Here is a 13892-nt window from a genome sequence, read left to right as displayed (position 1 = left end):
CCCTCTCTTAGTGTTGAATTACAAGAATGCCACAATAATTTTTTTCAAAATTATCCTTCTACTACACTACTACAGCCCTATACTAGATGTAGTAGTAACGAATTTCCACCCTTAGATCTCATCTCCTCAGCGGTATATATCCATCCAAAGGTACACTAAAAAAAATCCTTCGTCTGGATTGCTGTCACCAAAATCTGTGAATCAGTCTAAAAAGAAGAAGGAATCAAACGGACGAAAAAACTGTTAATTCGAAATGGCCCAGTTAAAATGACCAATTGTATGGGCTAGCATGGCCCAGTGAGTTGACAACACCCACGTATCATGGTGGCCCATGATCATGGTCCACCTCGGTGGTCCTGTTGTAGCCCAGTAGGTAACTATTATGTTTCAAGGAAAAAGTCTATACTTTATCCTTCAGTTATAGTCGGAGTCTGATTTTCATTCCTCGACTGTAAACCGGGTATAACACATTCCTAGTATCAATATTGACTTATTTTGCCTCCCCGAGAAATTTTGATGGTGGTTTCACCTGATAAGGCATTCTCTTAGAATGGTTTGCAATGTAAATATGTAATCCATTGGATTTCATGCAAAATTCTTTATAAGTTTATCCCGAAAACTTTCCAGTTCTTCTACGAGACAGACTTTACTGAACTTGAGGCATTCATATCATTGCCAATATTAGAAGCTACGTTCAAGATCAAGACAATCTTTCCACTAGTTCGTCTGCATCAAACGGCTCAATGCATGATGTGATCCACAGTTGTCTTGCATGTGCAGTAGATGTACAGTATAAGAGCATCTCCAACAGCCTCTCTAAATCGAACTCTCCAAACACCCATATAGCTAACTTCCCATCTTATTTAGCTAGTCAAACTAGATACTCACTTCAACTGACTCTCTATTAATCATCTTCAAAATAATAACGGACCCACATGTCAGCCTATACTCATATTCTTCTTCTCTCTCTCTCCCCTTCTTCCTTCCCGTTGCCGACGGCGGCCGCATGTGGTGGTGCTGCGACACGGGGAGGCGGGCGGCTGCGCGCGGTGGTGCGGCGACGCGAGGAGGCGGGCGGCCGTGCGCGGTTGTGTGGCGACGCTGGGAGGCAAGAGGCGAGACGCCGGCGGCTCGCGACAACGACCCGGGGCGACACTCGAGGCATAGCTCGGCGCGGCGGCTCGTGACAACCTCGACAGCGGATCTAGAGGGGGGCGGTGACGGAGCTCGGCGGTGGCGGTGGCCGGCCGCGAAGACGATGGGGTGGCGGTGGCCGGCCGCGGCGACGACGGGACGGCGGCGCCCTCGTCACTCCACATCTGACTCCGACGATGGAGGCCACAGGTGCGTGCCGCGTGGAGAAAGAGAGGAAACAGGCATGGGTCCCACATATGGCTAGCCGGCTTTGGCTGGCCAACTTTGGCTAGTCTGGTGGGGAATTTAGCCAGCCGGATGGCTTGGAGAGGCATTTGGCTAGTTTGTTGGAGTAGATTTTTTTTTGTGCAAGTTAGCCAAATTTTGACTTGGAGAGCTATTTGACTAGGCTGTTGGAGATGCTCTAACAGACGGTATGTGCCTCTTTGATGCCGTGCGTTGGGGAAAAAAAAAAGAAGACGTCAACAGTTGTGAAACAGGTGGGCCTGATATGCGCACATCTTTGGTGGGCTAGTGATGACATAGAACCAGGTTACTAGTATCATTTTGTTAGCGCTGGAAACAAAGACCGGCTCGTCAAACCTTAACTGTCGAAGTGTCAACCGTCAACGTACGCTGCCGGCCGCCTATTCCTCTCTGCCGCCCTATTCCATGCATCGAGCGTTAAACCGTTGCCCCTTTCAATCACCAGTTCACCACCCGCAGATCGTTCGATCCCCAGCCTCCTTAGTCCAACAACGCGCGCCAGTATCCCCTGAAAACAATAGCCGTGCACCCCCTGTTCCGCACTAAAATCCCACGCACAAGTCGTCGCGGGCGTTCTATACTTCTATCCATATCTCGGTCGCTACACGCGTTACATCCGTACGCTTCATACATATACTGCTCCTACCTAAGATCGATCGATCAATGCGCTTCTCAACAGGTAATGGGTGATCACGCAATGGCCAATAATCACGAGCACAAGGTGGACCACCTCGACCAGCCCTTCTACGGCCCGCCCGTTCTCCCTCCGGTCGAGCCGCTGTCCGCCGCCGCCGCGCGCCGCCGGTGCGTCGCCGACCCGTACGCGCTCTGCTGCAGGGCGATCCGCGTGCTGACGATCGTGGTCATCGCCGTCGGCGTGGTGGCGCTGGTGCTCTGGCTCGTGTCCCTGCCCAACGCCCTCAAGGCCTACGTCGACTCCGCCGAGCTCACCCGCTTCGAGCTCGGCGGCAGCGACGGCGCCAAGCGGGGCCAGCTGCTGCGGTACAACCTCACCGTGGCCGTGAGCATCCGCAACCCGAACCGGGACCAGGCCGTGCTGTACCGGCGGCTGGAGGCGGTGGTGCTCTACGGCGGCGAGAGGTTCGGGTACGTCGACTTCCCGCGGACGCGGCAGGGGCGGAAGAGCACGATGGTGATCCGGCCGAGCTTCGTCGGGCAGGGCGTCCTCGCCGGCGCGGCGGCGTTCGGAAGGGAGAAGGAGGAAGGGTTCTTCAACATCAACGTGAAGCTCCACATGAGGGTGCGTCTCAAGGTGATGGTCTTCGTGGACAGCGTCGAGTACAGGCCGGACGTGGACTGCTACATCAGGGTGCCCGACCCGAGCAACGCGACGGCGGTGGCGATGGGGTTCACGGCGACGCGCTGCCGTGTCGACGACTTCATGTGATGGACTGGACCCTGAAGGGTGCAGCATTGCATTGCACGTATAGGTGACTTCAGATTGTTCATTGTGTATATTATGATCTTCGAGACAGCAAAAGGAAGTTTTTCTTTTCAAACGAATTGAATCAAAAGGAAGTTTGATCGTCCATGACGAATTAACGATTGTGCAACTTTATTTAGTGTTGTGTTTAACTGCAGTATCAATGAATCAAATCTTCGGCTAAATTTCAACACTTGTGCTTGTGTGTCTTCATGGATAGAGGAGGATGGGAGACAGTTTTCTTTCCTCTGAAGCAGTCAAGCTTGGCTGGCTGGTGCCCTTAGTATCTGACATTTGTGGGGATCAATGCCATGTTTCAATGTGTAACCGTTTTATTTCTAGGTTATTCCTCTTTTAAAATAATAGAAGGTTTTATTAATCAACGAAAACATCTAATCTCTGCAGCAACAACAACAAGTACGCAACACTATAAAAGAGAGAAAACTAGACAACATGACATATCATGTTGCCTTGTGACACCTTACTAGGGCTGTCAAAAAAGCTAGAGACTCGTGAGCTGCTCGAGCTCGGCTCGAGCTCTTAACAAGCCGAGCCCGAGCCTAACCTCAAGCTTGTGAGCTTTTTCGAGCCGAGCTCAAGCTTTTCACGAGGCTAGATGTATATGTACTTTTATTTTTTATATGACAGACTAGTAGGTTAAAAGATAAATTAGTATACATTTATTTAAAAAATTAGTATGTGTTGGTATTATATATTAATTTTAAGTTATCTTAATCTTTTTATTTAGTATTATTAACTTAAATAATTAGTATTTATAATATAATCAAAATATACATTATCATATACTCGGTCGAGCTAGCGAGCCTAACCGAGCTCGAAGACGGATTAGGCTCGACTCGAGCTTGTGTCTAGCTCGAGCCTAGAAAGCCAGGCTCGCTTGTACTCGGCTCATTGACAGCCCTACACCTTAAACCAACACCTTAACAAGAAACTGTTATTTGCCCCCCATATCGTCTAAACCAACTTCAAGTCTGAGAGATTTTTATCCAGCGTTAACTCCAACACAACACCTACAATAAGCAAGTCGACAAACAAACACCAACATTATCGGATCGAGATAGGCCAAATTAAAATACGAGTATTAGGGCTTTCACCATATAGAGATCTTGCCAACAGTAACAATTGCTCCAATGCCACCACGCCCGCAAAAAGAGAAAAGCAACCAGAATAGAACTGGTCATGACTGATTGTGGCCGTTGAATCGTTCTTCCCAAAGACACTAGAGGAGACCACCCACGTTTTCATTTCCGAATTATTGCCATCAACCTCAGCAAATTGAACAACCGTCTAACGAAATGTTGCCTCCAATGGGACACCTCCGTCGAGTGGATGGAAAGGGCTTGATATCGAAGACCTAAGACTTCAGTGGACTAATCATCACTCATCACAGATTGCTAATTGTTGAGGAGGTGTACAGAGAGGACCAACGTTGTCTGGCATTGGCTAGATCCAATTTCTCATCGATTTGCCAAGAGGAGGAAAGAAAGAAAAGGATAAAATCCTCTTGGAAACCTTGGACGCCTTGCCTCATCAGAGCACCATTGCAGTCCTCAGAAGATTTCCTTTGTTTATGGTTGTTACCTCTATACAAACAACACCACTAACCGGTCACCTAGCCAATCACAATTCGAGGGATTGTAGTCACCGGATAAAGTACATCTACTCGCGGTGGATGTAGTTGAGGTGCCAAAGAGATCTCGGGGCCGCCACAACCCTGATGGCGGCTCCATGGGATGATATGTATGGAAAGGCCCAGGGGTTCTTAAAAAATGATATCATGTTGCTATGTAATATTAGAGCTTGTATTCTTTGTTAGCCGTGTTTGTATCCTTTGACGCGAACTATATTTTGATCGAGTTGGATCCTTTTTTTTCCTAAGGGGTGGATGGAAGTTTGTGACCCATTGATGGTTAATAATACTAGTAATCGAATTAGTACTTCTAGAATAGGCTGGGCAGTCAACTTTTGATGAATCCTGGCAATAGAAGAATAAAATTGGGAAGAATGAATACATGCCAATTTTTTGTTGTTTATGGTTGTTACCTGTTCCAACAACTAGATTTAGCATTTACATTATATTGCCCCTTATGAGATTAAGAACATGTTTGACATAGCTCCAGATTCCAGATCCACACTAGATGTGGACTTTATAAGTTAAATTAAAGTGGTTGAAAATTGTATGTTTCAAAATGATTCATTCAAATGTTATCAATACAATCATAGATCTAGATCCATCGATTTATGAAGCTAGAAATACCTAGCTACAAGAAATCCTGGATTTGGAGTTATGCCAAACCGGGCCTAAGTGTGCAGGATGATACTAAGTAGTAAATAGTACGATGATACGCTGTGCTCAATCCTCAGTGAGATTGTGTCACTCTATTTGTACTGAGGAAACATCTGCGACATGAAACTGGAAAAAAAATAATACTTCACAAACTAATATTGTGCCTAAGATGGAGAACAACTTAAACAACAAATAATCTATTCTTCATCTGTTAATCAGCATCTGTATTTTGTATGATTCGTATATCAAGCCTACTTTGGAGTTCCAATTTGTTTAAGAATCGAACCAGCTATTAGCAACTAACAACATGACAAGTAAATTTTTTTTGGTCGTTTTTCTGAACGAGCGAAAAGTAAATCTCAACTTTACACCGCGATGGACATCGTCTGGAGTGACCGGGCGTCTCTTCGGTCCGGCGACGCCGCCGGTGAGCAGAACGCCGGCGTGGTGATCGGCGTCGTCCCCTTCTCCGTCCCCTCGTCTATCGTGGACAGGCTCCTGGCCGGGCCCCCGAACATCTTCTTCCACCTCTCGAGCTCGCACTGGTCCGGCTCCTGGTCATCATCCTCTGCCTCGCCGGGTTGGCGCTCCCGCGACGGCCACCGCCGGTTCCTCTCCAAGGACGGCCTGGCCATGCGCAGCTGCTGGCTCTCCTTGTCATTGAAGCATATGCCGAACAGGACGAAGCCGCGGCTGGACGCGACGGACTCGCGGCGTCGCCACCACCGCCGGACAAGAACGGCCACGAGTAGAGACAACAGCGCGACGATGACGCCGGCGGTGAGCGCGAGGGCGAGCACCATGCGGGCGTCCTCCCCCATCTCTTCTCCTCCCCTGTTTCTCCAGCAACGCGCGGTTGTTTCCGCGGCTACTACTCCAAGCGAGGTTTGTGGAAGCTGCACGAGAATTGGACTATACGATGGCAATGTCCGATGAACCAGGCCAGAAGAAACGAAGTCTTTGCCGGTCGTTGTACAGCTAAGCTGCTAATGACAGTGAAAACGCTAGGTTTATTTGTGTCCACGAAAGACCGGAGCTGCGGTAAACGGTTCACCTGCTACTCCTACTCGTCCAGTTGCACATTCGACTGTGTTGCCGGCGGCTTATTCTGTTCGTCAGAAAATAACTTGCGATTTTTTTTGACCGGTTCCTACTTCAGATAATTTCTGGAGTAACTGAAACACCCAGTTGATTCTTTTTGAAATTGTTGTTTTGCTAAATTTTCTTCAGTTCTGAACTTCTGATTTCAGATGCAACCGCAACGTTCCGTCCGTCAACCAGCGCGCGGGCGGGAGCCGTCTTGCAAGACAGGAGTACTTGTTTGTACTACCTATACAAACGAATTACTACTCCACTGAACCTGCACGGAGAGTACGTTAAAACGTGGAACTCGGAGCAATTTCCAGGGCTCATTCATTTTAGCAGTCTTCAGATTGACCACACATATTCAGTCAGGCAGGACGCAAACCGGGATATCCTTCTCTGAAACAAGCCAAAAGTGGTCAAAACGAAAGAGATAGCACGCGCTTTGTTTAGTACACGGGCCCAAAAGCCTAAACTTTTATTTCGCTAAAAAAACAAAAACTGGCCCAGACCGTAAATTTTGATTTTAATGGAAGGCCTAAGCTGAAGACTATTGTCTCGGTCCATGACGGCCTTGTTTTTCATGGGCCAATTTAAGCCAATATTAACGGGCAGGAAATTTGAACTAAATTAGGTTGTAGCAAATCGCAAATGGCCCACGCACAACTGGTACAGTTCGTACGTACCGCGTACATACTCTTTTTCTTAGCATGTGTTTGTTTTGAGAGATTTGTTAGATTGGGTTGGGTCGAACTCATTTTCATGGTGGTTTAGTTGTAAGACTAGATGCGATGGATTGTCTTCGAAGGTAAATATTCTACTGATATCCAGATTCGGCTGACCCATGAAAATCTGGCACCGCACTGACCCAACTCTCCCGCACGGGTCACATCAAACGCACATGTCTCGCCACAGTATATATTTATAGAAATATATACAAAATAGCATGATACGAAGATACCATATTTATAGATCTAGTACCTACGGGGGTATCATATATGCTATCCGAGACAACATATCCGATACCTATGGTAACATGCTGACGTCAACATGATATATAAGTACCAGATCTTACGGGATATAATGTGTAGTACTGGAGGTATCATATTCGATACCTACAGTACCATGATGATGTTAGCTATCTCGTTACTATGGTATATCATTATGTAGTCTCCGTCATAACTTTAACCGTGCCCATGCGAGATGCCTCTGTGACCACGCGGACAATTTTTTATTATTTTTTGGGAGGGGGGAGGGAGTAATTAAAACCCCTTCTCTTTTCTAGGGTTATCCATTAATCTTATTCAAAATTGCTTTTGGTTGAGCTTGATGCTAAAGTAGTTTTGGATCGTTGAACTCTCTCTTTCTAAAATTCCTCTCATGCTATGCAAATTGAATCTTATAGTTGTGGATTTGGAGTTTGGGACCTAATGTGTGTTACACTCAATCTTCAGGATTAGGGTTTGTGCAAGGGTTGTGTGGTGTTTGTTACTTTTGAAGGTTGAAGACTCCGATGGTTAGGCGTTGCTCCCGAGTCACCGATCTACCTGTGATTGATGGAGGGAAGATTGTGAAGACCGGATCTCATCCCTGTAAGAAAAGAGATACCTCTAGTGATTTAGGATGAATGTATTTATGCAACATCACTATAATAGAGTTGAAAAAGACTCAGCTCTATTCAACACCACGTAGACTCTGAAAAGGGAAAAAAGAAGGGTTCCTGAGTACACCAGCACATAGTGTCGCATATATTAGTGCACTGCCCATTGCGAGTCGAGAATGAAATTTGCCCTTGACTTATCCTTAATTACTTCCTCCATCTCACTCGCTAAAGAGTGATTAAACTTGCTACAGTTTTCAAAACTAATTTTTAACTTTAGATTTCTCGTATATTATAATGTCTGTAACAACGAAATCATAATAATATAAAATTAAATGTAAATAACAATCCATTGATATTATTTTCATCAAATAAAATTTATTCTATAGTAAAATATTTACTGATTAAATATTTAAAGAGTTGGATTTTAAAATGTGTGTGCGTTTTAGTGAGTGGGATGAAGGCCTTGTTTAGTTCCCATAACATAAACTTTTCGTCTATCACATCGAATGTTTAGACATATGCATGGAGTATTAAATGTGGACAAAAAAACCAATTATATAGTTTACGTGTAAATTAATTGTGAGACGAATCTTTTAAGCCTAATTGTACCATGATTTGACAATGTGGTGTTACAGTAAACATTTGCTAATGACGGATTAATTAGGCTTAATAAATTTGTTTCGTAATTTCCTAACAGAATCTGTAATTCGTTTTATTATTAGACCACGTGTAATATTTTAAATGTGTATCCGTATATCCGATGTGACACTAGAAAATAAAAATTTTTGCCATCTAAACCGGGCCGAATTACCTACCACAACGCAGTTAAACAAACCTTCAAAACCATTTAAGTCTTCGAGCTGAAACGTCTGAAACCTGTGTACCACTAGCATTGCACCACTAGTCCACTAGTAGTCCACAGGTCGAACTGCAGATAGACACGCAATTGAATTGAATGCTGCACACACTTGACATTTCAAAATGGCGCGAAAGATTAACTACACCCTTCCTAGTGTAGGGTGTACAGCTAATTAAAAACCTGATCCCTATGACGAGACGATCTGAGTATTGAATTCTCTCCCTGCTTGGTCAGTGCATTGGGATCGATTAGACAGGTCTTAAAACCTCAACAGCTAGCAGATGGATGCATGGGCTAAACCAATTTGCTAGCCAGACCAGCTAAGCTAGCCCATGCAATGTGTGTGTAGTTACAGCACCCTGTTCCCCGCTGTTTCGTTTGAAACACACCCGTCATCGAGCTCCGCGAGCGACCTAGCCGACAGCTCCTTAAATTAACCACACGCTCGAGATCACCGTGCGATTCCGATGCAGTACTGACAAATGAATGGAGCCTTCTATTCTATTCTCCCTCTGAACTTCCAATTCATGCAGCATCGGCTGACGATTTAGAGCTTCGGGAAGATGCATATGCAGTGATATGGATTTGACTGCTCGCAAATGCCGTGTTTATGCCATGACCCGATTTGTGGAAGTACTACTAGTACATATCAGTACATTGGTTGAGTTAAACTAATCCCTAATTCAGATTTGCACAGTTAGCTGGCAAATTCTTCTGGATCCAGGAATGATTAGCGATTCCCTTGCAGCAGCAGCAGCTGGCCAGGGCGGTACCGAATCTTAGCGCATGCATGTGGCCATGATTAGGTTATTGGTGCCCAAGGTTTTTACCTCTCAGCATCAAAAGGAAGTTAGAAATGCACATGGAAAAAAAGGCGATCGGAGTGAACAATCCAAGGTAGCTACACTGGTGAAACTTATGTTCTGTCCAAGGTTGCTGCTGCGTGCAGCTAGCTTTTTCTTCCTTTCGGCCATGGAAAGGAGGACACAAAATGGTGAGCTCACTGTGCTGCACTGCAGTGGACGCCGCGAGGCGCGTGCACATGTACGTTTCCGGCAAGTCTAGCTATGTATAGGCGACTATGTATGCGGCAGAGATGAGAGTAGCTAGGCCGCACTCCATGCATGATCTAAGAGCGTGCAGTTCTATTGGACATAATTTCCCTCGAAGTGCCCAGCTGTGCCTGTGAGATGTGCACCTCATCAATGTTGTAGATTGTGTTCGAGATCTATCTCCCTTTCTCTCATTTATATGCAGAGATGCATGCAAGTGCTGCTGGACATGAACACTCCAGCAAATCGCCGTTGATATACACATCAAAAACGAGTTCTGCAAGTGCCTGACATGATGAGGCACCGCTAGCTCATCAAGCTTTCTCTGAACTCTGAAGATAAGTTCACATGAATGGAAAGGGAGGAAATCTATCCCAGAGAAGTGGACAGGCATGAAGGGAAATGTACCCCATACAGATGTAAATCCATACGAAGCAGAGTAGATTTATATGCTGTGCTGCTGTACACAGTACAAGCATCTGTACTACAGAGTACTAATGGTTTTGGTGCAGTCCATCTACGTGCTGTTTCTTCATTTTGCTGAACAGTGAACACATGATGTATAGCAGTGGGTATGATACAGTTATGTCATATCTATTAGAGGATCTTGGACGCGATTTTCGCCATCGTTCATTTGTTCTTGCAGTCTTGCACAGTTGCACCTGCTCTTGCTTAGGACCCCTTAAATCGCAGGGTAGAAAAATAGAGGAATAGAAAAAACACAGGATTCCGACAGAAATTGAAGTGTAAAACAGAGGATTACAAAACACAGAAAAAACACAGGAATGGTCGTTTGATTGGAGCACAGGAAAAACGCAGGAATCGAATGAGAGAGATAGACTCAAAGGAAATTTTCCAAGAGGTTGGAGCTCTTGCTAAATTTCCTCTAAAATCCACATTCAATGTGCCATTCCATAGGAATTTCATAGGATTTGGAAAGCTTCAATCCTTTGAATAAAAGGGCCAAATAGGAATATTTTCCTATAGGATTTGAATCCTATGAAATTCCTACATAGATCTTTTGATTCAAAGGGGCCCTTAGAGTTTTTACCAGTCTCTCTCTCTCTCTCTCTCTCTCTCTCTCTCTCTCCTTCCTGATTATCCTACTTAATTTTTGCAAAAGAACTACTACTGTAATTCTGGTTTTGTCCTGTAGCAGCACCATTACATTTACTAGTAGTTTTTATTCAGTGAGTGCAAAGAAGGAATCGATGAATACTCCTATATAACAGCCAAATGCGGCTAAAGATTATTTTACATAGATTAAACACCATTAGAACCATAGGCTTATTTTAAAGGAACGTTTTTTAAGCCAAGTGGTAAGATAGAAAACAACCAAAAGATTTGCTTCAACAGAGAAAGCTAGCATGAGCTGAGCCAGCAGCATGGCCAGCTTGTCCTCACATGAACAGTTAGTCAACCCCAACAGGGGACTCCCGTCCTATTACGAACCGTGGCAAAGAAAAAAAATATACTCCATCCACACACCACACCATCTCAATATATCATCAGTCATCTTCTCCCTCTCCCCTACGGTGTACACTCCAGCTCAGAATTTACTGCACAAAAATTAACCACCTCGTGCAGTCACACCAGCCATATATGCATGCATGCTATGCTTACAGGGCTTACATCTGCAACTCTCCCCTCTGACATGATCCCCCCAGGGATCCAATCTGAACATCTTTGCACCCATGCATGAAGCCATGAAATGCCATGAAAACCATTCACCCATACACCCCCCACACACACATACTCCGTATAACTAGTAGCAGTGTGTAGCACTGAGCCGCACTGGACTGTGCTGTACATGTTGTTCACATATCTTTCTCAGGTTTCTGCTTTCCTCTTGCACTGTCCGAGCTTATTTTACCCACACACTTGCCCTTACACCTCTAATTATCCGCTTCACATGCTCGCTCTCTTCTCCCTTCTCACTGTTCATGTCGCTCTATCTTTACTCGCCATTTAATCGTTGCCTCGCGCTCTCACATGGCGCCCCATTAATATATAGCACCACTAGCTAGCTCCTCTTCCAGCTCCAAGCTCCAAGAACTCAACTCACTCTCTCCGAGCTTAGCTCTCACTGTCTCGCCGCGCACACGTCGCTCTCACTGGCTTAGCTGAGCTGAGCTGCATTGGCTTCTGCAGTGAGTGCAGGAGTGCAAGGCTATTGAGCTTAGAGGTACACCAGTGGCATTGTCCATGTCGGGCAGGTCGTCAAGGAGGGGCAGCTTCTCGCTGCGGCAGCCGCCGGTGGTGGACATCGGCTGCAACTGCCGCCGGCCGAAGCTGTTCTCCATCTTCTCCTCGTCGTCGTCCTCGTCGTTCCGCCGCGGCGGTAGCAAGCCCAAGTCGCCCAACGCCTCCTCCACGTCGACGACCACGGCGTTCACGGCCACGACCGGGGGCGCCGGCACGGCCACCTCCACCGACTCCTCGTGGGGCCCCGCGTCGTTCACCACCAACTCGCTGTTCGAGGAGCCGGCGGCGGCGCAGCAGGAGCAGGAGCAGCTGGAGACGAGGCGGAGGCGGAGGCAGCAGCGTCGGCGGCGGAGGCGGGCCGGCGCCACCTCCTTCGCTCGGGGCGGCGATGTCGGCGGCCACGACGACGAGCAGCAGCAGCTGCAGGAGCAGGCGCCGTACCGGCGCGTGGCGAAGGAGAGCGTGGCTGTGGCGGTGGAGTCGGCGGAGCCGTACGAGGACTTCCGGGAGTCGATGGTGCAGATGGTGGTGGAGAAGGAGATCTACGCGTGGGACGACCTCAACGACCTCCTCCATCAGTTCCTCTCCCTCAACTCGCCGCGCCACCACCCTCTCATCCTCCACGCCTTCGCCGACCTCTGGACTCGCAACGGCCTCTTCTCCCCGCCGTCCCCCTGCCAGTTCTAGCCAAGTTTCAACGCGACGCCACCATGCACGCCATACTTCTTAATCGTGTTAACCACTAGCTATATTACTAGTGTACTTGTTACCAGCGCTATTGATAGCGTGTCTGTCGCCTCAGTTTGTTAACTATCTACATGGTGTACGTAGTTCATGGTTGGGAGAGGTTATTAACAGAGATCCCAGCGTGATGTGGTGCATTTCCAACGGTCTTCGATCTGCTGAAACCAAAGCACAAAGACCGTGCAAAATGCACCATTAATTAGCTCCAGCAGCTTGATCTGCTTGATGTAATGACACGCCATATGCCCATGTACGTGATGTGTAATGATGCGCGCGCGTGGCGCCGTGGTGGTGTAATCATATACTACTTGTGTTTCATGCTAATTAAGCTAGTAGTACTCCCTATCTATACTAAATTAGCTGAATGCACTGGTCACGTACTGCTCGCTGACACCTGAGCTTATTAGTGTACTACGCTTGTGCTTTTGTTGCGATTCGCTTGCACGACGGCGTGACGCTGTCCTGTCCATGCACGCGCCTGTGTGACTCGTTGTGTGTCTGTGTGCTGCGCGTATATATGCCAACCCGACCGCTTTCCGTTTCGTGTGGAACAAAGGTGAGCGTTAACGTATACGCGCGCGGTCGATGCGACTTGTTGAGCCGTGGGGGCTCAGCTGGGGCGCTGAAGGTAGTACAAAAGCTGCCGCTGCGATGCTGCTTGTTTCCTTGTGGGGTTTCATCATTCGCTGGCTCGACGTGTTCGGTTGTCTCGGTGTGCGTGGGTGGGTGTGGGCGCGTGACACGCTGACGTGCTTACTGTTGCGGCGGGTGAGATTTGATGGAGAGGGAGATAGCTCGCCCGATCGACGTACGGCTGGATCCTTCCGCGGATCACGGTGGTTCAACCGTGCGGGCTTCACCGGCGGATGCACAAGTTTTACCCCCTGGCTTGAAATCCAAACCCGCATCATCCCAATCCTGGCTGCTCAGTTGGGCCCTCGCGACAGAGCCAGCGATCGATCCTACCGAGCCCAAACAATAAAGAGCTTTTTTTGGGTTACGGGTAAAGACTATTTTATGGTTTTTCGGCGGTCAACAGTGATGCACGCTGGCAGTAGAGCCCGGACTACCGTCCATCCGACAATCCCATGAGTGACCTGAACAGGATCATTTTGATAGTAATCTGAACATGTCTTAAGATTGAAAAATATTCCTCCGTTTCAAAATAATTATTTTTCACCCACTTTATACCA

At 47.0% G+C, this 13892-nt stretch overlaps 3 protein-coding genes across 3 annotated transcripts; 2 read left to right on the top strand and 1 right to left on the bottom strand.

Moving 5' to 3' along the window:
- The first annotated feature begins 2059 nt into the window (after positions 1-2059).
- On the top strand, positions 2060-2950 carry LOC4324790 (NDR1/HIN1-like protein 10). The gene has a single exon (XM_015786170.3). The coding sequence runs from the start codon at positions 2084-2086 to the stop codon at positions 2807-2809; it is 726 nt and encodes a 241-aa protein (XP_015641656.1). The 5' UTR covers positions 2060-2083; the 3' UTR covers positions 2810-2950.
- A 2384-nt stretch (positions 2951-5334) lies between these two features.
- Positions 5335-6035, bottom strand: LOC4324789 (uncharacterized). The gene has a single exon (XM_015779232.3). It carries the CDS (start codon positions 5972-5974, stop codon positions 5519-5521), a length of 456 nt encoding a protein of 151 aa, XP_015634718.1. The 5' UTR covers positions 5975-6035; the 3' UTR covers positions 5335-5518.
- Positions 6036-11096: 5061 nt separating this feature from the next.
- Positions 11097-13075, top strand: LOC4324787 (transcription repressor OFP8-like). Its single transcript, NM_001428157.1, has one exon. It carries the CDS (start codon positions 11956-11958, stop codon positions 12640-12642), a length of 687 nt encoding a protein of 228 aa, NP_001415086.1. The 5' UTR covers positions 11097-11955; the 3' UTR covers positions 12643-13075.
- Positions 13076-13892: the final 817 nt, after the last annotated feature.

Source organism: Oryza sativa, chromosome 1 (genome assembly GCF_034140825.1).
Source record: "Oryza sativa Japonica Group chromosome 1, ASM3414082v1".
NCBI classification, from domain to species: domain Eukaryota; kingdom Viridiplantae; phylum Streptophyta; class Magnoliopsida; order Poales; family Poaceae; genus Oryza; species Oryza sativa.
The sequence above is the reverse complement of the archived record's forward strand: the minus strand, read 5'-3'. Positions and strand labels throughout refer to the sequence as shown.

Excerpts from the sequence above, each read along its gene's own strand:
- LOC4324787 (NM_001428157.1), top strand. The coding sequence starts at position 11,956 with ATGTCGGGCAGGTCGTCAAGGAGGGGCAGCTTCTCGCTGCGGCAGCCG.
- LOC4324790 (XM_015786170.3), top strand. The coding sequence starts at position 2,084 with ATGGGTGATCACGCAATGGCCAATAATCACGAGCACAAGGTGGACCAC.
- LOC4324789 (XM_015779232.3), bottom strand. The coding sequence starts at position 5,974 with ATGGGGGAGGACGCCCGCATGGTGCTCGCCCTCGCGCTCACCGCCGGC.